The 27,542-nt window shown below is 46.3% G+C and overlaps 4 protein-coding genes across 5 annotated transcripts in view; 1 reads left to right on the top strand and 3 right to left on the bottom strand.

The window, feature by feature from the left end:
* Window positions 1-27,542, top strand: part of LOC310745974 (uncharacterized protein) — a 618,230-nt gene that overhangs the window by 50,058 nt on the left and 540,630 nt on the right. The window contains exon 9 of the transcript XR_014540461.1: window positions 26,767-27,080. The gene's annotated coding sequence lies outside the window, so the exon portion shown is untranslated. The remainder of the gene's footprint in view (window positions 1-26,766; window positions 27,081-27,542) is intronic.
* LOC310745992 (vomeronasal type-2 receptor 26-like) lies at window positions 296-22,401 on the bottom strand. Its single transcript, XM_083579496.1, has 6 exons — window positions 21,795-22,401; window positions 7,815-8,054; window positions 5,731-6,543; window positions 3,162-3,389; window positions 1,400-1,526; window positions 296-1,238 (listed from the first exon to the last, which is right to left on the bottom strand). The coding sequence occupies exons 1-6, from the start codon at window positions 21,939-21,941 to the stop codon at window positions 340-342; spliced, it is 2,454 nt and encodes an 817-aa protein (XP_083435622.1). The 5' UTR covers window positions 21,942-22,401; the 3' UTR covers window positions 296-339.
* On the bottom strand, window positions 11,427-14,966 carry LOC310746136 (vomeronasal type-2 receptor 26-like). 2 transcript variants are annotated; one of them, XM_083579920.1, is made up of 3 exons: window positions 13,663-14,966; window positions 12,540-12,666; window positions 11,427-12,378 (listed from the first exon to the last, which is right to left on the bottom strand). In XM_083579920.1, exons 1-3 carry the CDS (start codon window positions 13,915-13,917, stop codon window positions 11,480-11,482), a joined length of 1,281 nt encoding a protein of 426 aa, XP_083436046.1. In that variant the 5' UTR covers window positions 13,918-14,966; the 3' UTR covers window positions 11,427-11,479. The 2 variants fall into 2 exon arrangements, with proteins under 2 accessions (XP_083436046.1, XP_083436047.1); XM_083579921.1 differs by having other exon boundaries at window positions 12,540-12,649; window positions 13,663-13,750.
* LOC310746177 (vomeronasal type-2 receptor 26-like) lies at window positions 17,013-18,568 on the bottom strand. The gene is made up of 2 exons (XM_083580010.1): window positions 18,125-18,568; window positions 17,013-18,042 (listed from the first exon to the last, which is right to left on the bottom strand). The coding sequence occupies exons 1-2, from the start codon at window positions 18,167-18,169 to the stop codon at window positions 17,176-17,178; spliced, it is 912 nt and encodes a 303-aa protein (XP_083436136.1). The 5' UTR covers window positions 18,170-18,568; the 3' UTR covers window positions 17,013-17,175.

Genomic DNA, 27,542 nt, shown 5'->3' with positions numbered 1-27,542 from the left:
AATATGTTGAGAATGCATAATTAAGGCATACATTTGTAGTAAATAATATACAAGACAGTATGTAAATTGCTATTCCCAATCAAATAATATTATCCACATAATATTATCCACAAAGATTAGTATTTATTTAATTATCTTACTGCAATTATATCCAATCCTTTTCTGTCAATTACACAATAAAGATTGGGATATTCATGCTCCGTTACAGGAGTGTAAATGAACAGAGTCTCTATCCAGAGAATAAAAGAGTAAAAAATGAATCTCCCACCCTCAAAGTTTCTGAATTGTTTTGCCTTTGCTTTTGGCTCAGTGGTTTGGCTCCTTCAATCCAATGCCATCTTAAGTCCTTGTGGTCAGGTGCTCCTTTGTATTCAGATCAGGCCTCAGCACAATAACGTAGCACTTGGGGAGGAAGATGCAGCCCAGGAGCCCAGCACTGGAGGCCAACATAGAGAAGATCTGCACGGCCACCATGTACTTGCCCTTGGTGCTCAGGTAGGTGGGCACAAAAGACACCCAAACACTGCAGAAGACCAGCATGCTGAAGGTGATCAGCTTGGCTTCGTTGAAGGAGCCAGGCAGCTTCCTGGCTAGGAACGCCACCGTGAAGCAGATGGCAGCCAGGAAGCCCAGGTAGCCGAGGGCAATATAAAACAGGGCCACAGAGCCTTCGTTGCATTGCAAGATGATCTCTTCCGCCTGGGAGTGCATATCAGGCTCTGGGAATGGGGGAGAAGAGCCCAGCCAGATGGTGCAGATGAGAACCTGCACACCAGAACAGCAGATGACAATGGAGTTGGCCAGACTCTTCCCTAGCCATCTCCTCACCCTGTTCCCTGGCCTTGCAGCCAGGAAGGCCAGCACCACCGTGATGGTCTTGGCCAAGAGAGAAGAAACAGCAACGGAGAAGATGATGCTGAAGGCCGTTTGTCGGAGAAGGCAGGTCGCTATTCTTGGTTGCCCAATGAAGAGGAAGGAGGACAAACAGGAAAGCAGAAGGGAGGCAAGCAGGATGTAGGAGAGGTCCCGGTTGTTGGCTTTGACTATTGGGGTTTCTTTGTATTTAATGAAAATTCCTAACACAATGCCTGCTGTAGAAGATAAGAAGAGGACAATGGAAGCTAAGATGATCCCCAGATGTTCTTCATAAGCCAGGAAGGTGATAATCTTGGAGACACATTGATCTCTGTCCTTGTTTGGATGTTGATCTTCTGGGCATTTGGTGCAACGTTCTGCATCTGAGGAAGAGGAAAAGAGTGGCTTCAGCATCCCTTACATCCATGACCACCTGTGCTCTGGAAATAAGAATGTGTACAGAGGTAAAGAGTGGCAAGAAATTCTTTGTTCCTTTTTTGCAAAGGGCAAAAATCTTCCCTCTCTTGTAATCCTTCTCACCCACCTTCTTGGTTGGACATGGTTCCTTCCGCACATGGATCACAAGCATAGCAGCAAACAGGCTTTCCTTCTGGAACCACCTTTGCGAATCCAGGTTGACATATTTTGCTACACCTGGAACGAGGCACGGCCTAACCATGAAGATAAGAAGGTACATGGAGAATCAATAAAAATGATACAGGGAGAGGGAAAGTAGGTGCATTAGGGGTATTTGTGTGTCTGGATTTCACCCACATGGTTTGGAAATGACCCAACAGGATCTCCTGTCCCCCTGACCCTGTCCACCTACTGCACAGCAGCACCCCTTTGGTTAGTTTGTTCATTTAAATTTTATATCACACATTTATATACAATTCAAAGTGTTTGTGCTAACCTTTAAAGCCCTCAATGAATTTGGCCCAGTATACGAGAAGGAGTGTCTCCATCCCCTTTATCCAGCCCTGACCCTGAGGTCCTCCTCCGAGGACCTTCTGCTAGTTCCCTCCCTACAAGAAGTGAGGTTACAGGGAACCAGGCAGAGGGCCTTCTTGGTGGTGGCGCTTTCCCTGTGGAACGACCTCCCATTAGATGTCTAGGAAATAACTAACTAACTTACTTTTAGAAGGCAGCCCTGTACAGAGAAGTATTAAATATTTGAGGTTTTATTGTGCATTTTTGGGAGGAACTGCCTGCTCTCTTGTACCAATTGTCTGTCCAGGTGTCCGAGGCTGGTCTGCAGAGGAGAGCTGGGAAGGCTCCCCACAGTCTGCTCAGCTCCTCTTGGAAGAAGAGAAGGAGTGGGAAGTCCATCCTTCTGCCCCTTCCCCAGCAGTTTAAGAAGGAGAAAGTGATAGGGCGGCTTTAGAGCTGCATGAGGAAATGTCTAGTTATGAGATGGGGGGGGGGGAGTTAGAGAGCAGCCAGCAGAGATCTCCCTGGAGGGTCTGGAACAGGCATCAGCAAACTTCACCCTCCAGATGTTTTGGGACTACAACTCCCATCATCCCTATCTAACAGGACCAGTGATCAGGGATGATGGGAATAGTAGTCCCAAAACATCTGGAGGGCCGAGTTTGCCTATGCCTTGTCTGGAAGATCGTCCCTCACCAAGGGCTCGTAGGTCCCTACACATTCATGGATAAAGGATGCGAAGGAATATGACTCCTGGGACTTCCCGCAGAATTTCGGGATGTTGTTGGGACAGAAGAAGAGGGACTCAGAGTAGCCAATGTCTCCTATGCGTGAAGACATGGATCTTTTGTATTGCAGCCAGATGACTGAATAAAAAGCCATAAAATATGTACTATTTGTTCTTCTTGCCTCTGAGGATTCTCCACTCGTGATGCCAGCTCTCTAATGTGGTTTTGCCAAACTTTAGGATTCGGGTAATCTACCACATGCCAAACCACAGGGTGCACACACCTGGTTGTAAGATTTGGGGTTTACAAAAAACCAGCCTACTTTGATGCTGTGGGCGGGGTGAGGACAGTGCGGGGGGGGGGAAGAGTTCCGGTTGCTGCTTTCTTTGTTCCCCAGGTGAACAGAGAGCAGAACCTGGCTGGGAAACATAGTCTGCCTTTTCTCAGGATGCCTGCGCACTAGCACATTCTTGAGCCTCCAGATTCCTCTCCCCTCTCAGCTGCTGTGGCAAGAAGGAGCAGTGCTGGCAGCTGAAGCTGGGTGGAAAGGACACCACTGGTCCCCCTTATAAGGTCATTTGGCAAAAGAGGCTCCAGGAAGAGGATGAGCAGGATCTCCTAGCCTTCTTCCTCGGTAACATCCCCTACCTTGTGAAACTTCTCAGGCCACTCAATGGCTTCTGGGTTGATGGTGAACTTGATGCCAGTAGATGCCTCTCTCCTTATACTGCCAATCTTCACTAGAGCACGAGACTGATTGTGAAACATCACCCAATTCAGAATATCAAAGTCAGGTGGCAGCTCCCAATTCTCATCCAAACACATTGTGCCCCTGGAAGTATTCAAACACTGGATTTCTTTTAAGAAAAGGTGGAGCTGGAATGACAGGGAAAACAGCAGTATTTCATTGTTTCTCACTTGGAGCAAGGAGCTGTACAAAATAAGATTAATACTAATAATAAATAAGATCAATACAAACGACAATACAATCAGTTTTTAAAAAAACACACACGAAATGCCTAACAGACACTTTGGTCTATTAGAAGTAGCTGAGAGAACATCATTTTCACAGATACCCCTTTCATTTCTAGTGAAGATTGAATTCATATAGCTCCGTTCATCCAAGGATCTGATGGTGGATTACAGCATAATTAAAATTCTTTATGTTGCTCTTGCACATGACATCTGGTGAAAGGCCTGTGTCAGGAACGTGGCTCACCAGAATGAAGGGGAAGAGTCAGACTTAGAAATTGAATAAGTGAAAGAGGGACCGACTCTGCAGATGAGAGCTGGCTGACAGTCGACAAAAGGGCAGTTCGACACTCCCACTTTCTCAAGGAAGATGCTGTTAGCTCTTAAGAAGAGGAAGAGTTGGAAGGCAGCCAGAGTGTTGCTAGGCAATCAGCAGATAAGCAGAGGTCTGAGACTGTGTTAAGTGAAAGTGGGGAGGGCAAAGGCCAGCCTCTCAGTCCCCATTCTAGGAGACTGGATAAGATCAGAGGGCAACGGAAGGGCAAGAGGGGAAAGGCAGGAGTTTGGCATCCTTCCAGCTGTGGGAGGGCTGAAGATTCAGACTGACCAACTATCGAGCAGGCGAGAAGCCGTGCTCTGGAGGTGTTTTGTTGAAAGCTGCTGGAGAGTCATTGCTTCTTGTTGGGGCTTGCTTGCTTGCCAGAGATCATTACAGGCTGTATCGCAGTGGAACAGCACCTACTTTTCACACCAAAGGCCTGTGCTTCAATCTCCAGTCCCTGCAGGTGAGGCTCTGTCTGAAAGCCAGGGGAACAAATCCCTGGAGGCAGCACTGAGGTTGATGGGCCAGTGATCTGACTCAGTATAAGGCGGCTTCCTGTGCTCCAAATGGTCATGCCTGCTCCAAGTAAAATGGTTCAATAGCTGCATTTCCTTTCATCACCATGAATGCTACACAAAGTGATAAGGAAAGGCAGTTCTTCCGAGGTTAGAGAGATTCATCAGCAGATTCAACAAGCATTTCATGTTTCCTAACTGAGCAGGTGCTACAGGGTCACTCCACAGAAGGCCTTCATAACCCCCACAATCATCATCTGATGGACTTGTTCATGCGCACGTCTTCTACAAGAGGTCTGGAGGGTGGCAACACAAGAACAGGCCTTTTCTGTGGCAGTTTGTGTTATTTTGTTGTTTGGTTTTTTGTTATGACAGTTATCTTTTTGTAAGATGCAAAGATCACCAGTGTTGAAGCAATGATTCTTCAACATCAACTTCGTTGGACTGGTCAAGCTGTGCGGATGCCTGATGATCATCTTCCGAAGCAACTACTCTTTTCCGAACTTAAAAATGGGAAGCGTAATGCTGGTGGTCAACAAAAGAGGTTTAAAGACTGTCTCAAGGCAAATCTTAAAAAAATGTAGTATAAACACCGACAACTAGGAAACACTGGCCTGCGAGCGCTCCATTTGGAGAACAGCCTTTGCCAAAGGTGTCCTGGGTTTTGAAGACACTCAAACTCGGGACACAAGGGAGAAATGTGTTAAGAGGAAGGCACGCTTGGCCAACCCTCATCGTGATCAACTCCCGCCCGGAAACCAATGTCCCCACTGTGGAAGGACGTGTGGATCCAAAATTGGCCTCCACAGTCACCTTCGGACTCACTGTTAAAGCCGTGTTTATGGAAGACAATCTTACTCGGCTACAAGTGATCACCGAAGAAGAAGAAGAAGAAGAAGAGGAAGAAGGCAGACTGAAGGTCTTCAATGACTCCTTGCCCACAGAGATAGCAGTGTGGTTTTTGATGATAGCCAGACACAAGCTTGGCTGTCAGCTTTCACTTCTGAAAAGAAGCTGAAAAGAAGCAATTAACCTCTGGTTGCTTTGAAAAGCTGGATTGTTGTTTTCCTGCCCTGTGACTCAAGCGACTGCAAACTGAGAACCATCATCTTGCCCAAACCATACTGCAGTCCCTTTATTAGGGACCGCAAAGACCTCCCTTTCTTAATGATCTTTGGAATGGGATGATTAACAAGTGTTTCTGTGTCTGTCAATAAAAAACCAGCCCCTGTTGAATTAACTGTTTTACTTAATAAAGAGAAAGAAAGAAAGCTCCAGCTTACATCGTTGAGTAAAAGCAACAAAGAGCTGGATTTATTGTGTGGATTGAGAAACTTTTGTCTCACTCCTACTTTTATTCCACAGTTAGGACAATGGATTGCAGTTTGCAGAAGGAGGAAGGAAATACCTGCCATGGCTGAAGTTTTCCTTCTTCCCGTTCGGCTCCTTCTCCCACCATCAGCATCCGCCGGGGTCTAGATGAAAAGGCGGCATTTAAGGCCTGGGCTGCAGCTTGAACATTGATGTAAGTGCCATAGCTGTCTGCAGACAAGACTCTGTTAATCTTCCCTTGGGGCAAAGACTTCCGTTCCTCCTCCTCTCTGCATCTTATCCGGCCTTTTGGGGATAAAACATGCTTTGCATATGAACAATTAAATGTTTCATTCAAAAAATCGAAAAGAAGAATGGACAGTGGTCCATCATCACCACGTTTGGTACTCCCTATTCTGGTCTTAACTGCGAAAGAGAGAGAACCATGAATGTACTGGAAGAATGTACAAGGGAATGTCAAGCTAACACTGATGTCCTGGAAAGCTGTTGTGATCCAGACTTTGGCCCCTATTTCCTTCTCATAATACATACATATTTCCATTATTAATATGATTCTCACTGTATCAGTTACATAGCAAACAAATACCCTGGCTTGTCTCCAGTTGAAAAGAGCATCACTTGGCTTCAGCAGTTGCTTTAAATCCTCTTCTGCGAATATTTTTGACAAGGCAATGCAGATCCCTCTTCTGATCATCAGAGGTGTCATAATGCTCACAAACCTTTCTCCACTGTCATTCTCTGGAGCCAAGAGACCAATCCAGTTCCATCCGAAATGGAGGAGCAACTCCACGATCCCTTGGTACTGACTTTCCTCTTTGGGGAGCATCTGGTAGGCGAAAGGGAATTGTGTTTTATCTTCAAGAACCTGGGCTGTGAAGCCATAACTGAGCTGGTGAGGAAAGGAAAGAGTAATTGTTTTGCTTTCAGGAAGGGAGTAGATATTTAGTAATCTGAAATGATTAATATCTAACCACAGTTGTGCTGGTGGGGCTAATGCGAATTTTATTCCGAAACAGCTGGTGGTGTCAGGAACTGTTCAGATGAGAAGAAGAGGTGGAGACCCTCAAGAGTCTTCCAGGGAGGGGGCAGAGGAAGACAGCATGGAGCCAGGTTTGTGGTGGTGGGAAAAGGACACAGCCCAGAAGAAGAAAAGAGCTGGGGAATGTTGGGAGGTGAGGAAGAAGGGCAAGGTAGAAGATTCACCAGCCCTGACGGGAGTCAGATGCAGTGGAGACAAGATCAGAGCCAGTTGAGACTAGGTCCCTTGGGAGCCTGCTAGATCTTCCTCCTTCCTCTAAAACCAGGCGTTTCACCCACATCACAGAGAAGAAAACGACCCAGAAGGGGGCAGAAGGGGTCCCTTGGCCGCCACCGTAGGCAGCAGGAGGGGTCTGATATGCAAGCTGGGGCAAGGAGGAGGGGGCACACTGGGCAACAGCTCCAGCTGGGAGGGAACATACTTTGTGGTTCTCTGTCTCTTTCGTTTGATACTAAGAAGTGAAGGGATAAAGATGCTCCCTGCCTGCCTGGTTCCCCTTGCCAGTACTTTGCCTGTCAGCTCCCTCCCTGTCAGGTGGGGGCCAAGCAGGAAAAGGCTCAGTACGTTCAAAAAAGACTATGGATTTCATTCTATTTATTATATTTCTGTGTTGCTTTTCATTCACAAAAATCACAAAGTGGCTCATGGACAGCAAAAACGTAATAGAACATCACAAATGCAACATAAATCATATAGAATAATTTACAAACCATCAGCATTTATACTCTATAAAAAAAACTATTAACAAAACAACTCATAAGCTAAAAAGCACAATTTCAACAAAAGTAACCTTATTAACAAAATACTACAGTATGTAATCTATGGAACAATATTAATACCCTCAACAAAACAGCAACCAGAAATGAACCGAGCACTCTTGAATTCATGCCCCCATTCTCCCCACCGCATGACTCATGATCTCTCTCTCGATTCATTTCACTAAAAGGCACATGCAGATAATGTCCATGGCAGCAGCTCAGGGCTGGAAGGTGGGGCAAGGCAGGTGGGAGAAGCCTTGGCCTGATGGCCAGCACATAGCTCAGGGTTTCCCCCCTTAACGCCCCCCAGGAGAAAGTAGAGTTTCCTACTGTGTCCCTCCATGCCCTCTGTCCCATTCATACCTGTGGGATTTTGTAGATGCCTGACATGGTGGAAATCTCCTTTGAGATGTCAGAATCACTCCTTCCAAGAACAGCCAGAAGGGGATTCTCTTCTCCGCAGTGATAATTGGGAATATTTCTTCCGCCGCCTGCTAGCAGCTCTAGCATAGCATCTGAAGTCATCCTGGCATCAAAATAGTTCTCATAGAGGTTGTAGCCAAGGGTGATGTTGGGTAAGAGCCTGAGATCTCGGTTGATCTCCTGGATGGTGAACAGGAAGGACAGGGTGTGCCAGTAGTACCTAGCGGACTCACTGGAATAAATGGATCAATTATAAAGACTGAAACACTATTTGGAGGCGAAGGGAAACAAACATAATATTATCCCAAAAGATTAGTATCTATTTAATCATCTTATTGCATTTATATCCTACCAGGAGTGTAGATGCACACAGTCTCTTTCCAGAGACTAAAACAGAGTAAGAAAATGAATCTCCCTCCCCCCAAATTTGTGAAATACTGGGAAATTGCTTCAAATGTTTTGCCTGTGCTTTTGCCTCAGGGGTTTGGGTCCTTCAAAGGGGGGCTGTACACATTCCCCAGCTCTTATTCAGAAGGAAAAATGGGGGTCAAGTAGGGGGGTGTTTTGTCCAGGGTGACCAGTGGGTTAGTTAGGAGCAATATGAGTTTAAGTGGGGAAGCACCAAACTCAAAATATCTGTACATAGAAATGAGAATGAGAGAATGGGAATGGGAATGGGAAGAAGAAGAAGAAGAGGAGGAGTAGGAGGAAGAAGAATAAGATGATGATGAAGAAGAAGATGATGAAGAAGAAGAAGAAGAGGAGGAGGAGGAGGAGGAGGAGGAGGAGAAGAAGAAGAAGAAGAAGAAGAAGAAGAAGAAGAAGAAGAAGAAGAGGAGGAGGAGGAGGAGGAGGAGGAGGAGGAGGAGGAGGAATTACTTACTCCACAATCCTGGTGATTGGTGTCTGGGAAAAGACATATGGATCACGTTCATAAAAGCGTTTTGGAGATACGATTCCACCAATGAGAAAGTCTCCAGGCCGGTAGTAATTGCGAGCATCAGTTTGATCTCTGGTCAGATTCAAGGGGCATTTTGCCTTCTGCTTCACACAAACTCGATGGGAGCAAATTAGCAGCAGGAGCAGCAGGGATCTCATCCTGGCTCTGCCTCCTTCACACCTGTTGTGTGTGGCTCCTCTTCCTTCCTGACCCAGCCAAGCAGGAGAATCACAAGACTCTCGCAAGACCAAAGCTGCAGTGGCTTTCCTGGGGTGGGTGGGGCTCAGCTCTGGCTTCCCTCTTCCCCCCAGCCCTTCACCTGCTCCAAATCCTGACTCACTCTGTCTCCAACACAGGATCTATCATCTGCAACAACTTTTTCTTTTTCACTCACGGTACAATTAATAATGTCATGCTGTTGGTGCTTCAGATGCAATCTCCAGAAATATCTCTTGGGCTTTTAGAAGATGAAATCACTATGATTTTGATAATTATAAGTGGAAGAAATCTCACCTAGATAACTTTCTGGCATCTTGAATGCCTCAAGCGGCAACTGCAGAGCTGGAGGAAAACACGTTTGCAATGCTGCTCTAACATTTGCCATAAATCAATGGGGGGGCATTTTTGGCTTGAAATTTGTGCACAGGACCTCCAGAGAGAGACCTGCACCTGGATCCGACAAAGTCCCAACTAGTCCAACACCCTGTAGCTCCCAGTGGGAAACTAGAGAAGCAGGACAGGAGGGTCCCAAGGGAACTGCTCACACCTTCTCAAAGAATCGGGATGCTAATCTGGGGAACCGGGTTCACGTCTCCGCTCTTCCACATGCAGCTGCTGGGTGACCTTGGGCTAGTCATACTTCTCTGAAGTCTCTCAGCCCCACTCACCTCACAGAGTGTTTGTTGTGGGGGAGGAAGGCAAAGGAGAATGTTAGCCGCTTTGAGACTCCTTCGGGTAGTGATAAAGCAGGATATCAAATCCAAACTACTACTACTACTACTACTCTTCTTCTTCTTCTTCTTCTTCTTCTTCTTCTTCTTCTTCTTCTTCTTCTTCTTCTTCTTCTTCTTTAAAAGCTCCCATGGTCCTGCTCTGCCTCCACAGGGGAGAGGGCTGTTTTGCTTAGGTCCAGTCAGGGCTTTTGATGGAGACATTGGGTTGTCAACTGTGAGAACAGGATGAGGAATGACAATGAGCCGTTGGCCTAAATAAGCCAGCAGACTCCTCAAATTCCCAGGGCTGTTATTTCCTAGTTGCACTGCTGATATGTGAGTGCCATCATAAGCACTATGCTGCCACCGATGGAGGAGGAAGGCACACTTGGCAAACCCTCACCATGATCAACTCCCACCCAGAATCCTATGTTCCCACGGCAGAAGGACGTGTGGATCCAGAATTGGCCTCCACAGTCACGTTAAGGCTGTGTTCATGGATGACCATCTTACTTGGCTATGAGTGATCACCAAAGAAGAAAGATCATACTCACCATAGCCAGATGGGAAACCCATCTCCAAAGTGGAATGTGACCCAGGCCAAACAGATAAACTGCCAACCAATGTATAAATTATGGCTGCTAGATGCCCATAATTTTGCGGATATAGTCTCCATAGAGACTCCACAGTCTCTTACAGACTCACTCTCCCATAGATTTCTGGAACTGGCCTCCCCTTGTCCAGTGCTCATTAATGGTTCCTTCTCATCCTGGGGAAAGGGACACGTGGGGTGCTGCAGGTTCTGTGACCTTAAGAAGCGTCTCCACCGCCATTGTTCAGCCCAGAAACTGAGGTTCAGCTCCAAGGGCTTTCTGGCAGTTCCATCATTACAATATGTGAAGGGACAGGGAACCAGGCAGAGGGCCTTCTTGGTAGTGGCGCCCGCCCTGTGGAATGCCCTCCCAGCAGAGGTCAAGAAAATGTAACCTTCAGAAGACATCAGAAGGCAGCCGTGTATAGGGAAGCTTTTTAATGTGTAATGTTTTATTACGTTTTTATATGAGCTGGAAGCCACGCAGGGTGGCTGGAGCAACCCAGTCAGTTGGGAGGGGTACAAAGGATACCTAGGTCTTGAGGCCCTCAAAATAAATTTTAAGCAAACTGGTGAAGCAGCAAAGAGTTTATTGACTGCATACGTTCTTGCAAGAAGTGGGTGTCCACAGGCACACCCGAAATTAGCAAAACACAAGCTTATATCCCCTTTACCCAAGGTCAGGGTCCCTCCCCTGTTTCCCCATTGGCTGGGTACGCGCAGGGTTTACAGCCTATCACGACCACCTGATTAAAATACTAAAAGGCCCGCCTTTGGTAACATTGCCCATTGCCCTTAATTCCGACGACTTCTCATATTTGTCTTTCCCCTTATATGGTCTATGCTTTCAGCGTTTTACACATTTCCTCAAGCGATAAAGCCACATCCTGAGCACTAGTGGATGTAGCTGAGTTCTACAATAACAACAACAACAACAACAATTTATTTTTACCGGTCCCCAGCCATTCTACATCTACATCTGCTGACGCATACAGATAAGTTGCAAGCTCCCTTGTTTTTCTGTCGTTCTAACCATAATCCATTCTAAACATAAACTTTAATCTAAAAAAACCTATGTGCGTTTCCTTTCTGCAGTGCTGGGTAGAATCAACATGGAATACTATACAAATCCGATGACATCTTAAGTCCTTGTGGTCAGGTGCTCCTTTGTATTCAGATCAGGCCTCAGCACAATAACGTAGCACTTGGGGAGGAAGATGCAGCCCAGGAGCCCAGCACTGGAGGCCAACATAGAGAAGATCTGCACGGCCACCATGTACTTGCCCTTGGTGCTCAGGTAGGTGGGCACAAAAGACACCCAAACACTGCAGAAGACCAGCATGCTGAAGGTGATCAGCTTGGCTTCGTTGAAGGAGCCAGGCAGCTTCCTGGCTAGGAACGCCACTGTGAAGCAGATGGCAGCCAGGAAGCCCAGGTAGCCGAGGGCAACATAAAACATGGCCACAGAGCCTTCGTTGCATTGCAAGATGATCTCTTCCGCCTGGGAGTGCATGTCGGGCTCTGGGAATGGGGGAGAAGAGCCCAGCCAGATGGTGCAGATGAGAACCTGCACACCAGAACAGGAGATGACAATGGAGTTGGCCAGACTCTTCCCTAGCCATCTCCTCACCCTGTTCCCTGGCCTTGTGGCCAGGAAGGCCAGCACCACCGTGATGGTCTTGGCCAAGACAGAAGAAACAGCAACGGAGAAGATGATGCTGAAGGCCGTTTGTCGGAGAAGGCAGGTCGCTATTCTTGGTTGCCCAATGAAGAGGAAGGAGGACAAACAGGAAAGCAGAAGGGAGGCAAGCAGGATGTAGGAGAGGTCCCGGTTGTTGGCTTTGACTATTGGGGTTTCTTTGTATTTAATGAAGATTCCTAACACAATGCCTGCTGTAGAAGATAAGAAGAGGACAATGGAAGCTAAGGTGATCCCCAGATGTTCTTCATAAGCCAGGAAGGTGATAATCTTGGAGACACATTGATCTCTGTCCTTGTTTGGATGTTGATCTTCTGGGCATTTGGTGCAACGTTCTGCATCTGAGGAAGAGGAAAAGAGTGGCTTCAGCATCCCTTACATCCATGACCACCTGTGCTCCAGAAATTAGAATGTGTAAAGAGGTAAAGAGTGGCAAGAAATTCTTTGTTCCTTTTTTGCAAAGGGCAAAAATCTTCCCTCTCTTGTAATCCTTCTCACCCACCTACTTGGTTGGACATGGTTCCTTCCGCACATGGATCACAAGCATAGCAGCAAACAGGCTTTCCTTCTGGAACCACCTTTGCAAATCCAGGTTGACATATTTTGCTACACCTGGAACGAGGCACGGCCTAACCATGAAGATAAGAAGGTACATGGAGAATCAATAAAAATGATACAGGGAGAGGGAAAGTAGGGGCATTAGGGGTATTTGTGTGTGTGGATTTCAACCACATGGTTTGGAAATGACCTAATAGGATCTCTTTTCCCCCTGACCCTGTCCACGTTTTGCACAGAAGCATCTCTTTGTTTGTTCATTCAAGTTTTATATCACACGTTTATATACAATGCAAAATGTTGTTGCTAACCTTTAAAGCCGAAAACAAACTTGGCCCTGTACGCTTGAAGGTGTGTCTCCTTCCCCTTTATCCAGCCCTGACCCTGAGGTCCAGCTCCGAGGGCCTTCTGAATGTTCCCTCCCTGTGAGAAGTCAGGTTACAGGGAACCAGGCAGAGGGCCTTCTCACTGGTGGCGACTTCCATGTGGAACAACCTCCCATCAGATGTCAAAGAAATAAACAACTAGCTGACTTTTAGAAGGCAGTCCTAGACAGAGAAGTATTAAATATTTGAGGTTTTATTGTACCAATTGGCTGTTCAGGGCTTTAATGTGGTTTTGCCAACCTTTAGGATTCGGATAATGTCCCACATGCCAAACCACAAGGTGCACACGCCTGGGTGTAAGACTTAGAGAAAGAGTTAGAGAAAGTCAGCCTCCTTTGATGCTGGGGTGTGTGGAAGGTGTGGGAAGGAGAGGAAGGGAGGAAGGGAGAAGTGGAGAAGAGAAGAGAGCTGGGCGCTGCTGGCTTTCCTCCCCAGGTGGACTGAGAGGGACCTGGCTGGGAAACATAGTCTGCCTTTTCTCAGGATGCTTGGGCGCTAGCGCATTCTTGAGCCTCCAGATTCCTCTCCCCTCTCAGCTGCTGTGGCAAGAAGGAGCAGTGCTGGCAGCTGAAGCTGGGTGGAAAGGACACCACTGGTCCCCCTTATAAGGTCATTTGGCAAAAGAGGCTCCAGGAAGAGGATGAGCAGGATCTCCTAGCCTTCTTCCTCGGTAACATCCCCTACCTTGTGAAACTTCTCAGGCCACTCAATGGCTTCTGGGTTGATGGTGAACTTGATGCCAGTAGATGCCTCTCTCGTTATACTGCCAATCTTCACTAGAGCACGAGACTCATTGTGAAACATCACCCAATTCATAATATCAAAGTCAGGAGGCAGCTCCCAATTCTCATCCAAACATATTGTGCCCCTGGAGGTATTCAAACATTGGATTTCTGTTAAGAAAGGGTAGAGCTGGAATGACAGGGAAAACAGAAGCATTTTATTGTTCCTCACTTGAAGCAAGCGACTTTCCAAAATAAGATTAATACAAATAATAAATAAGATTAATACAAAAGTCAATACAATCTTCTTCTTTTTTTAAGAACCAAAATGCCTAATAGACGCATCTGTCTACTGGAACTAGCTGAGAGAACATCATTTCCACAGGTGATGTCATGAATGAGCCAGCTCCCAGGGAAGGTTGCAGCCAACTGAAGAAAGCAGCCAGGAAGAGAGAGGGTTAACTGCCTTGCAGGATGAGCATTGGCTAGTGCCTACTCCCCCATCCCCTTGGAATGCTAGCTGATGAGGGAATGGCGGAGAACGTAGTCAGGAACGTAGTCAAAGCTCGCCGGAAGCACAAACCGGTGGGAAAGAATTAAGGGACAGCCTCTCAGAGAATGAGGAAGAGGAGGGAGTTGACTCACTCTCTCCAAGGTCTCGACAAATGGGAAGGCTTCAAGATAAGAAGGAAAACAAAAGATGTATGAAGTGAAAGTTCAGTTGCTTCTGGTTGCGCCGGAAGCATTCTTCAGAAGGGTCATCTTGACTGATGATGGCGGAGGCTGTGTTAGAGCCGTCCGGAGTTATCTGTTTATTTTGACAATAAATCATCCTTTTTAATAAACTACGCTCACTGTGTTATCAAGCCAGGGACTGGACTCCTGACTGGTGACCCCTTTATTTCTAGTGAAGATTGATCAGATCAGAAGAATTTTTATTTGCATCAGCCACAAGTCATAGCAATAAAGTAAAAAAATATACCAAAGATAGAGGTAAAAACTTTAACTAAAATAGAATGCATTTTGGGGTTTACATCAAATAGTAGATCTTATTCTAATTGCCCCCCATTAAAGTCCTTGCAGTTTTGGCTGTCACCTGATTATCTTGATCTGCTAAAAGAAAAGACACAGTAACAATGGTTGAGCAACCCGGCATGGAAAATAAAAGAGGGGTAATAACGTCACTCCTCAAATCTTTATAAAGAGTGCAAACCAGAAGGACATGAACCGCTGACTCAATACTGCCATCTCCCCAGGGGCATAACCATTTTTGAAATCGACCCTCAAGTACAGCCAAAGGCAGTATATTCAACCTTGCGAAAGTGCATCTGTATTTTGGGATTGTTAAATTTTGCGAATAGGGTGCCAAATGTCAAGATGACCATGTGGAAAGTAGTCATACCATGGACAAAATTTCCTCATTGTGGCCAGATTATTCTGTCGCTCGATATCATGTAGGCCAGTGGTAGCAAACTTATGGCACGTGTGCCAGAGGGGGCACTCAGAGCCTTCTCTGTGGGCACGCACACCGTCGCCCCAGCACAGGGCTGGCAGAAGGTGAGGGCGGCGCGTCAAGTCCTCAGCTCAACTTGGGTGGCCAGAGCGCCATGTGCGTGGCCGGTTGGCGTAGGAAACTGCACAGCAGGAGTGGGATGCGATGCCCGTCAAGGCACTGGCTCTCTCTAAAACAGAGGTTGCAGCTCTTCTTTGGCCCTAGTTCATTGCGCCCAATTGCGTGGAGGCTTCCAGAACATATTGTGGCAATTAGTATTTTGCGCGAGCAGGTTGCAAAATAGCACTGGCAATGCTTATGGTGGGGCCTCAGTTTCGGATGCTGCACAAGTAGGACAGCAGAGAGACAAAATCCCCAAACTGGCCCGCCTGCTGCAGCACCTTTAGGGCTCCTTTTGCTCAGCCGCTCTGCACAGGATGCCCAGACTGAGAAGGCACCCTTGTGGCCAGGGAGGGGCAAAGGGAAGGGGCGAGTGGGGCATTGGTCCCATTCGGATACTTGATGCTGTCCCCACGCAGGCGCTCATGTTTTCAGAGGCTGAGCGTGGATCCTGGGACTTGTGTCTGAGTAGAAGAGCCTAGGATGGGGCGTCGGGGGGGGGGTGCAAAACGGAGCCACAACCCCCAGGGCGCACATTTTCCCTTGGGGAGCCTCTGCTGTGGGTGGGGAGGGCGTAGCAGTCTGCACGTGCTCAGAGGTGCGCTGCCGCTTTGGTGAGCTGCTGAGAGTTCTGGATGGGCCTTTTCTGTGGGGGTTTGTGTTATTTGGTTATATGTTATGTATTTTTTCTTCTCATTTTGTGTCTTTATGCTGTGAACTGCCCTGCGATCTTTAAACCAAGGATGGGATCATGGTGGACTGAAGGTCTTTCAATGACTCCTTGCCCACAGAGATAGCAGCCTGGTGTTGGATGATAGCCAGACACAAGCTTGGCTGTCAGATTTCACTTCGGGAAAGAAGTTGAAATGAAGCAATTAACAAGAAAGAAGATTCCACCTAAACATTAGGAAGAACTTCCTGACAGTAAGAGCTGTTCGACAGTGGAATTTGCTGCCAAGGAGTGTGGTGGAGTCTCCTTCTTTGGAGGTCTTTAAGCAGAGGCTTGACAACCATATGTCAGGAGTGCTCTGATGGTGTTCCTGCTTGGCAGGGGTTGGACTCGATGGCCCTTGTGGTCTCTTCCAACTCTATGATTCTATGATTCTATGAACCTCCAGTTGCTTTGAAAAGTTGCTTTGAAAAGTTGGATTGTTGTTTTCCTGACCTGTGACTCAAGTGACTACAAACCAAGGACCATCATCTTGCCCAAACCATGCTGCTGTCCCATTATTATGGACCACAAAGACCTCCCTTTCTTAATGATCTTTGGAATGGAAGACCATATTACACCGGTCCTGAAAGACCTGCATTGGCTCCCAGTACGTTTCTGAGCACAAGTCAAAGTGTTGGTGCTGACCTTGAAAGCCCTAAGCGGCCTCGGCCCAACGGACCTGAAGGAGCATCTCCCCCCCCCCCATCATTCAGCCGGGACACTGAGTTCCAGCGCGGAGGGTTTTATGGCAGTTCCCTCCCTGCAAGAAGTGAGGTTGCAGGGAACCAGGCAGAGGGCCTTCTCGGTGGTGGCGCCTGCCCTGTGGAACGCCCTCCCATCAGATGTCAAGGAAATAAACAAATATCTGACTTTTAGATGACATCTGAAGGTAGCCCTATTTAGGGAAGTTTTTAAGGATTGCTGTTTTATCATGCTTTTGATATCCTGTTGTAAGCCGCCAAGAGTGGGCAGGGTATAATTTTTTAAAAATTATTTTATTTTATTTTATATTTTATTTCATTTACAAGTGTTTCTGAGTCTGTCAGAACCTTGTGAGTTAACTGTTTTCCACACTAAAGAAGCATTGAGTAAAAGCAACAAAGAGCTGGATTCACTGTGTGGATTGAGAAACCTTTGTCTCACTCCTACTTTTATTCCACCGTTAGGACAATGGATTGCAGTTTGCAGAAGGAGGGAGGAAATACCTGCCATGGCTGAAGTTTTCCTTCTTCCCGTTCGGCTCCTTCTCCCACCATCAGCATCCGCCGGGGTCTAGATGAAAACGCAGCATTTAAGGCCTGGGCTGCAGCTTGAACATTGATGTAAGTGCCATAGCTGTCGGCAGACAGGACTCTCTCAATCTCCCCTTGGGGCAAAGACTTCCGTTCCTCCTTCTCTCTGCATCTTATCCGGCCTTTTGGGGATAAGACATGCTTGGAATATGAACAGTTAAATGCTTCCCACAAAAAATAGAAAAGAAGATTGGACAGTGATTCATCATAACCATGTTTGGTGCTCCTTATTCTGGTCTTAATTGCGAAAGAGAGAGAACCATGAATGTACTGGATGTACAGAGAAGGGAAAGCCAAGCTAGCGCTGATGTCCTGGAAAGCTGTTGTGATCCAGACTTTGGCCCCTATTTCCATCTCATAATACATACATAGCTGTATTATTATTAGGATTCCCACTGTATCAGTTACATAGCAAACAAATACCCCAACTTGTCTCCATCTGGAAAAAGCTTCAGTTGGGTACCTCTGTTGATATATATCATCTTCTGTTAATATTTCTGACAAGGCAATGCAGATCCCTCTTCTGATCATCAGAGGTGTCATAATGCTCTCAAACCTTTCTCCACTGTCATTGTCTGAAGCCAAGAGACCAATCCAGTTCCATCTGAAATGGAGGAGTAACTCGACGATCCCCTGGTACTGACTTTCTTCTTTGGGGAGCATCTGGTAGACGAAAGGGAACTGTGTTTTATCTTCAAGAACCTGGGCTCTGAAGCCATAACTGAGCTGGTGAAGAAAGGAAAGAGTAATTGTTTTGCTTTCAGGAAGGGAGTAGATATTTAGTAATCTGAAATGATTAATATCTAACCACAGTTGTGCTGCTGGGATCAATGGGAGTTTTATTCCGAAACATCTGGTGGTGTCAGGAACTGTTCAGATGAGAAGAAGAGGTGGAGACCCTCAGGAGTCTTCCAGGGAGGGGGCAGAGGAAGACAGCATGGAGCCAGGTTTGTGGTGGTGGGAAAAGGACACAGCCCAGAAGAAGAAAAGAGCTGGGGAATGTTGGGAGGTGAGGAAGAAGGGCAAGGTAGCAGATTCACCAGCCCTGAAGGGAGTCAGATGCAATGGAGACAAGATCAGAGCCAGTTGAGACTAGGTCCCTTGGGAGCCTGCTAGATCTTCCTCCTTCCTCTAAAACCAGGCGTTTCACCCACATCACAGAGCAGAAAACGACCCAGAGGCAGAAGGGGTCCCTTGGCCGCCACCGTAGGCAGCAGGAGGGGTCTGATATGCAGAAAGCAAGCTGGGGCAAGGAGGATTTGATTTAATTTATTATACTATATTACTGTGCTGCTTTTCATTCACAAAAATCACAAAGCAGCTCATGAACAGCAAAAACCTAATAGAACATCACCAATACAACATAAATCGTATAGAATAATTTACAAATCATCAGTAGAACAATTACGTTCTATTAACCACTATTAACAAAACTACTCATAAGCTAACCTGTACAATTTCAACATAATTTCCCGTAAAAGAAATGGTGTGGCCCTCATAGTCAACAAAAGAGTGGCAAAAGCTGTACTGGGATGCAATCTCAAAAATGATAGAATGATCTCGATACGAATCCAAGGCAGTCCTTTTAACATCACAGTAATCCAAGTTTATGCACCAACCACTGGTGCTGAAGAAACTGAAATTGACCAATTCTATGAAGACTTACAACACCTTATAGAAGTGACACCAAAGAAGGATGTTCTTCTCATTATAGGGGATTGGAATGCTAAAGTAGGGAGTCAAGAGATAAAAGGAACAACTGGCAAGTTTGGCCTTGGAGTTCAAAACGAAGCAGGGCAAAGGCTAATAGAGTTCTGCCAAGAGAACAAGCTGGTCATCACAAACACTCTTTTCCAACAACACAAGAGACGACTCTACACATGGACATCACCAGATGGGCAGCATCGAAATCAGATTGATTATATTCTCTGCAGCCAAAGATGGAGAAGCTCTATACAGTCAGCAAAAACAAGGCCTGGAGCTGACTGTGGCTCAGATCATCAGCTTCTTATAGCAAAATTCAAGCTTAAACTGAAGAAAGTAGGAAAAACCACTGGGCCGGTAAGATACAATCTAAGTCAAATCCCTTATGAATACACAGTGGAAGTGAGGAACAGGTTTAAGGATTTAGATTTGGTGGACAGAGTGCCTGAAGAACTGTGGATGGAGGCTCGTAACATTATACAAGAGGCAGCAACTAAAACCATCCCAATGAAAAGGAAATGCAAGAAAGCAAAGTGGCTGTCCAACGAGGCCTTACAAATAGCGGGGGAGAGAAGGCAAGCAAAATGCGAGGGAGATAGTGAAAGATACAGGAAATTGAATGCAGATTTCCAAAAAAGAGCAAGGAGAGACAAGAAGGCCTTCTTAAACGAGCAATGCAAATAAATAGAGGATAACAACAGAATGGGAAGAACCAGAGATCTATTCAAGAAAATTGGAGATATGAAAGGAACATTTCGTACAAAGATTACCATAATAAAGGACAAAAGTGGTAAGGACCTAACAGAAGCAGAAGACATCAAGAAGAGGTGGCAAGAATAAACAGAGGAATTATACCAGAAAGAAATGGATGTCTCGTACACCCCAGGTAGTGTGGTTGCTGACCTTGAGCCAGACATCCTGGAGAGTGAAGTCAAATGGGCCTTAGAAAGCACTGCAAATAACAAGGCCAATGGAAGTGATGGTATTCCAGCTGAACTACTTAAAATTTTAAAAGATGATGCTGTTAAGGTGCTACACTCAATATGCCAGCAAGTTTGGAAAACTCAGCAGTAGCCAGAGGATTGGAGAAGATCAGTCTACATCCCAATCCCAAAGAAGGGCAGTGCCAAAGAATGCTCCAACTACCGCACAATTGCACTCATTTCACACGCTAGCAAGGTTATGCTTAAAATTCTACAAGGCAGGCTCAAGCAGTATGTGGACCGAGAACTCCCAGAAGTGCAAGCTGGATTTAGAAGAGGCAGAGGAACCAGAGACCAAATTGCAAACATGCGCTGGATTATGGAGAAAGCTAGAGAGTTCCAGAAAGACATCTACTTCTGCTTCATTGACTATGCAAAAGCCTTTGACTGTGTCGACCACAACAAACTATGGCAAGTTCTTAAAGAAATGGGAGTGCCTGATCACCTCATCTGTCTCCTGAGAAATCTCTATGTGGGACAAGAAGCTACAGTCAGAACTGGATATGGAACAACTGATTGGTTCAAAATTGGGAAAGGAGTACGGCAAGGCTGTATATTGTCCCCCTGCTTATTTAACTTATATGCAGAATTCATCATGCGAAAGGCTGGGCTGGATGAATCCCAAACCGGAATTAAGATTGCCGGAAGAAATATCAACAACCTCAGATATGCAGATGACACAACCTTGATGGCAGAAAGTGAGGAGGAATTAAAGAACCTTTTAATGAGAGTGAAAGAGGAGAGCGCAAAATATGGTCTGAAGCTCAACATCAAAAAAAAGAAGATCATGGCCACTGGGCCCATCACCTCCTGGCAAATAGAAGGGGAAGAAATGGAGGCAGTGAGAGATTTTACTTTCTTGGGCTCCATGATCACGGCAGATGGTGACAGCAGTCACGAAATTTAAAAACGCCTGCTCCTTGGGAGAAAGGCGAAGGCAAACCTAGACAACATCTTAAAAAGCAGAGACATCACCTTGCCAACAAAGGTCCATATAGTTAAAGCCATGGTTTTCCCAGTAGTGATGTATGGAAGTGAGAGCTGGACCATCAAGAAGGCTGATCGCCGAAGAATTGATGCTTTTGAATTCTGGTGCTGGAGGAGACTCTTGAGAGTCCCACGGACTGCAAGAAGATCAAACCTCTCCATTCTGAAGGAAATCAGCCCTGAGTGCTAACTGGAAGGACAGATCGTGAAGCTGAGGCTCCAATACTTTGGCCACCTCATGAGAAGAGAAGACTCCCTGGAAAAGACCCTGATGTTGGGAAAGATGGAGGGCACAAGGAGAAGGGGACGACAGAGGATGAGATGGCTGGACAGTGTTCTCGAAGTTACAAACATGAGTCTGACCAAACTGCGGGAGGCAGTGGAAGACAGGAGGGCCTGGCGTGCTCTGGTCCAGGGGGTCACAAAGAGGCAGACACGACTAAATTACTAAACAACAACAATTTCAACAAAAGTGATATTATAAGATTAACAAAATAATATGCTATGGGACAATATTAACACCCTCAACAAACCAGCAACCAGAAATTAACCGAGCACTCTTGAATTCATGCACCCAGTCTCCCCACCGCATGACTCATGATCTCTCTCTCCTTTCATTTCACTAAAAGGCACATGCAGATAATGTCCATGGCAGCAGCTCAGGGCTTGAAGGTGGGGCAAGGCAGGTGGGAGAAGCCTTGGCCTGATGGCCAGCACATAGCTCAGGGTTTCCCCCCTTAACGCCCCCCAGGAGAAAGTAGAGTTTCCTACTGTGTCCCTCCATGCCCTCTGTCCCATTCATACCTGTGGGATTTTGTAGATGCCTGACATGGTGGAAATCTCCTTTGAGATGTCAGAATCACTCCTTCCAAGAACAGCCAGAAGGGGATTCTCTTCTCCGCAGTGATAATTGGGAATGTTTCTTCCGCTGCCTGCAAGCAGCTCTAGCATGGCATCTGAAGTTATCCTGGCATCAAAATAGTTCTCATAGAGGTTGTAGCCAAGGGTGATGTTGGGTAAGAGCCTGAGATCCTGGTTGATCTCCTGGATGGTGAACAGGAAGGACAGGGTGTGCCAGTAATACCTCGTCGTCTCACTGCAATAAGTGGATCAATTAAAAAGAGTGAAACCGCTACTCACAGTTGAATGAAAGCAAACATGATATGATACACAAAGATTAATCTCTATTAAATTATCTTTTTGCATTTATATCTAACCCTTTTCTATCCATTATACAATAAAGATTAGTAGATTCGTGCTCCAATCCAGGAGTGTAGATGCACATTGTCTCTCTGCAGAGAATAAAACAAAGTAAGAAAATGAATCTCCCTCCCCCCAAATTTGTGAAATACTGGGAAGTTGCTGCAAATGTTTTGCCTTTGCTTTTGCCTCAGGGATTTGGCTCCTTCAAAGGGGGGCTGTACACATTCCCCAGGTGTTATTCAGAAGGAAAAATGGGGGTCAAGTCGGGAAAGTGTTAGGAGCAATTTGAGTCTAGGACCTCAAAAAATATCTTTACCTAGGAGGAGGAGGAGGAGGAGGAGGAGGAGGAGGAGGAGGAGGAGAAGAAGAAGAAGAAGAAGAAGAAGAAGAAGAAGAAGAAGAAGAAGAAGAAGTAGAAGAAGAAGAAGGAGTAGAAGAAGAATTGCCCATGTTTAAGAGATCTGACACCATAGCATGGAACTCTCCTGGCTTTTATTGTTTTATTTATTCATTTTGTAGAAAACATAGCTTTCTCTCTCTTCAGCCAACAAACATCACCCAGAGGATCTTAACATTTTATATTCAAAACTATTGCATTCCTTAAAGGCAATTCTGATGAAGCAGTTTATAAATTGTACAAACAGAATAGTAATAAATCAGATCTTGGAACCGTGGAAACTGCCTGAGTTTTATGCCATCCTCACCTCCTTTCTGCAGGTAGGAAACCTCAGGGGATCCCTTTGATCCCTGACCAGATTCTCTTGCATTCTTGTGTCACCAACCTGTAAGATGCAAGGCAATAGGAGAGGCTTCGGGGGGAATCTTTTACTGGACTCCAACTCCCGTCAGCTCCATCAAGGCCAAAGGTCAGTCAGGCAAGCCCAGGAATCTCTGGAGGACCCCAGATTCCCCAATCTTGGGGAAAGGATCTCTCCTTCAGAGATAGGGACCTGGGGTGCTTAAGGACTTTGACATACCTCTGTAAAGAATTACTTACTACAAAATCCTGGTGAAGGGTGTCTGACGAAAAACAAATGGATCACGTTGCAAAATACGTTTTGGAGATATGATCCCACCAATGAGAAAGTCTCCAGGCCGGTAGTAATTGCGAGCATCAGTTTGATCTCTGGTCAGATTCAAGGAGCATTTTGCCTTCTGCTTCACACAAACTCCTTGGGAGCAAATTAGCAGCAGGAGCAGCAGGGATCTCATCCTGGCTCTGCCTCCTTCACACCTGTTGTGTGTGGCTCCTCTTCCTTCCTGACCCAGCCAAGCAGGAGAATCACAAGACTCTCGCAAGACCAAAGCTGCAGTGGCTTTCCTGGGGTGGGTGGGGCTCAGCTCTGGCTTCCCTCTTCCCCCCAGCCCTTCACCTGCTCCAAATCCTGACTCACTCTGTCTCCAACACTTTTTCTTTTCCAGTCCAGGTACAATTAATAATGTCATGCTGTTGGTGCTTCTGATGCAATCTCCAGAAATATCTCTTGAGCTTTTAGAAGAAGAAATCACTATGATTTTGATAATTATAAGTGGAAGAAATCTCACCTAGATAACTTTCTGGTGTCTTGAATGGCTCAAGCAGCAGCTGCAGAGCTGGAGGAAAACATGTTTGCAATGCTGCTCTAACATTTGGCATAAATCAATAGGGGGGGCATGTTTGGCCTGAAAATTTGCACAGGACCTCCGGAGAGAGACCTGCACCTGGATCCGACCAAAGGCCCAACTAGTCCAACACCCTGTAGCTCACAGTGGGAAACTAGAGAAGCAGGACCGGAGGGTCCCAAGGGAGCTGCTCACACCTTCTCAAAGAATCGGGGTGCTTAAAGCTTGAAAAGGCTACAAGCCCCCAAAGTCCTGCTCTGCCTCCACAGGGGAGAGGGCTGTTGTGCTCAGGTCCAGCCAGGGCTTTCAATGGAGACATTGGGTTGTCCACTGTGAGAACAGGATGAGGAATGACAATGAGCCATTGGCCTAAATGAACCAGCAGACTCCTCAGATTCCCAGGGCTGTTAGATCATAGTTGCATTTCTGATACATGAGTGCCGTCATAAGCACCGTACTGCCCCCCCCCCACCTTCAGACCTTTTCATGGAGCCACGGATGGTAAGAGGAAGGACCTTTGGCCAATCGTCACTGTGCTCAACTCCCGCCCAGAAACCTATCTCCCCACTTTGGAAGGACGTGTGGATCCAGAATTGGCCTCCACAGTCACTTATGGACTCACTGTTAAGACCATGTTCATGGATGACCATGTTACGCAGTTACAACGGATCTCCAAAGAGAGAACAGAGAAGATGCCTGCCCATGTTTGCATCGATATGTCCTCTCAAAGTACTGCATCCTGAAACAATAGCCCCCCCATGCCAGTTCTCTCCCAACAGAGGCTCACTTCCAGGGGATATTTAGAGTTTAAAGGGCCAACATGCCATAACCTCTGCTGTCAAAAGTGTTGGGATACTGCCAGGGAGACAAAGGCCATCATGCCCCCATGCCGTCTCCGGACGATCCATCAACCTCCCGTAGAAACGCAGTATCAGTCAATTAGCAACACAAGCCTCAGAAACATCTGTCCACATTCCAAGGACTTGTGCACGCCCTTTGCAGCATTTGCACAATGAAAGATGCACTCAGGAGAGCATTATTTACAACTTTATTCAGCGTTGGTCAGAACAAAGAAAAACATGACTGCCAGCTGCGTGTCCAGGCACAGAGAGAGAAAACAACAGCTATATACTAAAACAGAAACTTCCTGTGAGCCGGAAGTACGCAGACTGTGACTCAAACAGCAGCCTGCTCCCTGTTTAAGGTGGAACGGAAATATCCTAACAAAAAGATGGTTGCAGCACAGCCCCCTCCCCCCCCCCAGCACCTGCTCAGGGCAATGCTCAGGCCATCGCGCTGTTTCTGTGAATGGGACTCTCCACTGTGTCAATGGCACACCACGGGCAATGTTCACTTCCTGCGTGAAGCAGAAACACCTTCTTGCGCTTGTTTCACTTAGGAAATCTTGTCATGGGAACCCTGGTCTGCCATGAACCCCCAAGCACACAGTCACGGAGGCTCCTCCTCCTCAGCAGAAAGGTCCAGAAGAGTTTTTCTTCATGGTGGCAATTGACAATGGACATAGCAGTGTTTTCCCATCCTATTGGTTACCGTATTTTAGCTTTATAAGACGCACACTATAGCCACGCAAAGCCTTTTCAGGGCAGTGGGAGCATTTCTCCCGCTGCCCTGAAGAGGCTTTGCGTTGCTTTCACTGAAGCCAGAAGAGCAAGAGGGATCGCTGTGCAGCAATCCCTCTTGCTATTCTGGTTTCTGGGATTCAGAATATTTTCCCCCCCTTGTTTTCCTCCTCCAAAAACTAGGTGCGTCTTATGGTCGGTGGCGTCATATAGAGCGAAAAATACCGTACTTGTGTTGTCATTCAAATGGAACTTGTGATAACTATTCAGAACCTCAATGCATTACGAAAACTCTGTCTGGAAAGGTGTAAGCCCTGCAATTCACAACTGACTTGATTGACATGTAATTTCTAACCTGTCTGACCTGCTGCAGCCCCTCCTAACGTGTGATGTTCTTTTTATGTTTGCATACACATCGCTGACATTTGTGGGATGGGACTTCTTACCATTTTTGTGCTAAATGTAAATTTTTTAAAAGCTAAACATGCATTGTCTGGGGGTTCTCCTTTCTTTATTTTCAGAGAGGTCAAGTCTTTGTCGTAACAAATAAATGACCAACGTACAGCAAGCACGGGAATGGCTATGATCAGTCCAATTAGTCTTGATTTAGAAGCATATTTGCGCAGCGGTGTTAGTATTTTCATTCTCCTATTGCTGGGTCACATGATCCCATGTTTACATTCATTACCATTGTATGTGTGGGAACGGAAGTATGACTGAAAAACTTCCGCTCTTTGTTCTTCTCTCTCTGACTGAGAGGATGTTTGTGTGAGACTCTGCTCACACTGCTAGTCATGTTTGTTTACTTAATTTGCTGTAAATAATAAAATACTCGATGCCACATATCTGGACAGTCTGGCTTTTCGCTGACTCATAGAATCATAGAATCATAGAATCATAGAGTTGGAAGAGACCACAAGGGCCATCGAGTCCAACCCCCTGCCAAGCAGGAAACACCATCAGAGCACTCCTGACATATGGTTGTCAAGCCTCTGCTTAAAGACCTCCAAAGAAGGAGACTCCACCACACTCCTTGGCAGCAAATTCCACTGTCGAACAGCTCTTACTGTCAGGAAGTTCTTCCTAATGTTTAGGTGGAATCTTCTTTCTTGTAGTTTGGATCCATTGCTCCGTGTCCGCTTCTCTGGAGCAGCAGAAAACAACCTTTCTCCCTCCTCTATGTGACATCCTTTTATATATTTGAACATGGCTATCATATCACCCCTTAACCTTCTCTTCTCCAGGCTAAACATGCCCAGCTCCCTTAGCCGTTCCTCATAAGGCATTGTTTCCAGGCCTTTGACCATTTTGGTTGCCCTCCTCTGGACACGTTCCAGTTTGTCAGTGTCCTTCTTGAACTGTGGTGCCCAGAACTGGACACATTACTCCAGGTGAGGTCTGACCAGAGCAGAATACAGTGGCACTATTACTTCCCTTGATCTAGATGCTATACTCCTATTGATGCAGCCCAGAATTGCATTGGCTTTTTTAGCTGCCGCGTCACACTGTTGGCTCATGTCAAGTTTGTGGTCAACCAAGACTCCTAGATCCTTTTCACATGTACTGCTCTCAAGCCAGGTGTCACCCATCTTGTATTTGTGCCTCTCATTTTTTTTGCCCAAGTGCAATACTTTACATTTCTCCCTGTTAAAATTCATCTTGTTTGTTTTGGCCCAGTTCTCTAATCTGTCAAGGTCGTTTTGAAGTGTGATCCTGTCCTCTGGGGTGTTAGCCACCCCTCCCAGTTTGGTGTCATCTGCAAATTTGATCAGGATGCCCTTGAGTCCATCATCCAAGTCGTTGATAAAGATGTTGAATAAGACCAGGCCCAAGACAGAACCCTGTGGCACCCCACTAGTCACTCTTCTCCAGGATGAAGAGGAACCATTGATGAGCACCCTTTGGGTTCGGTCAGTCAGCCAGTTACAAATCCACTGAGTGGTAGCATAGTCAAGACCGCATTTTACCAGCTTCTTTACAAGAATATCATGGGGCACCTTGTCAAATGCCTTGCTGAAATCAAGGTAGACTACATCCACTGCGTTCCCTTCATCTACCAGGCTTGTAATTCTGTCAAAAAACAAGATCAGGTTCGTCTGACATGACTTATTTTTCAGAAATCCATGCTGACTATTGGTGATCACAGCATTCCTTTCTAGGTGCTCAC

Source organism: Podarcis filfolensis (assembly GCF_964270895.1).
Source record: "Podarcis filfolensis genome assembly, chromosome: 12".
NCBI classification, from domain to species: Eukaryota; Metazoa; Chordata; class Lepidosauria; order Squamata; family Lacertidae; genus Podarcis; species Podarcis filfolensis.
Note: the sequence above shows the minus strand (reverse complement) of the source record. Positions and strands in the feature narration are given on the sequence as shown.

Coding starts and splice junctions, on each gene's coding strand:
- LOC310746136 (XM_083579920.1), bottom strand. CDS start 13,917: ATGCTTCTGTTTTCCCTGTCATTCCAGCTCTACCCTTTCTTAACAGAA. Junction 12,667..13,662: donor GGCCTGAGAAGTTTCACAAG/GTAGGGGATGTT, acceptor CTTCATGGTTAG/GCCGTGCCTCGTTCCAGGTG. Junction 12,379..12,539: donor AACCATGTCCAACCAAGTAG/GTGGGTGAGAAG, acceptor CCTCTTCCTCAG/ATGCAGAACGTTGCACCAAA.
- LOC310745992 (XM_083579496.1), bottom strand. CDS start 21,941: ATGCTAGAGCTGCTTGCAGGCAGCGGAAGAAACATTCCCAATTATCAC. Junction 1,527..3,161: donor GGCCTGAGAAGTTTCACAAG/GTAGGGGATGTT, acceptor CTTCATGGTTAG/GCCGTGCCTCGTTCCAGGTG. Junction 1,239..1,399: donor AACCATGTCCAACCAAGAAG/GTGGGTGAGAAG, acceptor CCTCTTCCTCAG/ATGCAGAACGTTGCACCAAA.
- LOC310746177 (XM_083580010.1), bottom strand. CDS start 18,169: ATGTTTCGGAATAAAACTCCCATTGATCCCAGCAGCACAACTGTG. Junction 18,043..18,124: donor ATCCCAGCAGCACAACTGTG/GTTAGATATTAA, acceptor TTTCTTCACCAG/CTCAGTTATGGCTTCAGAGC.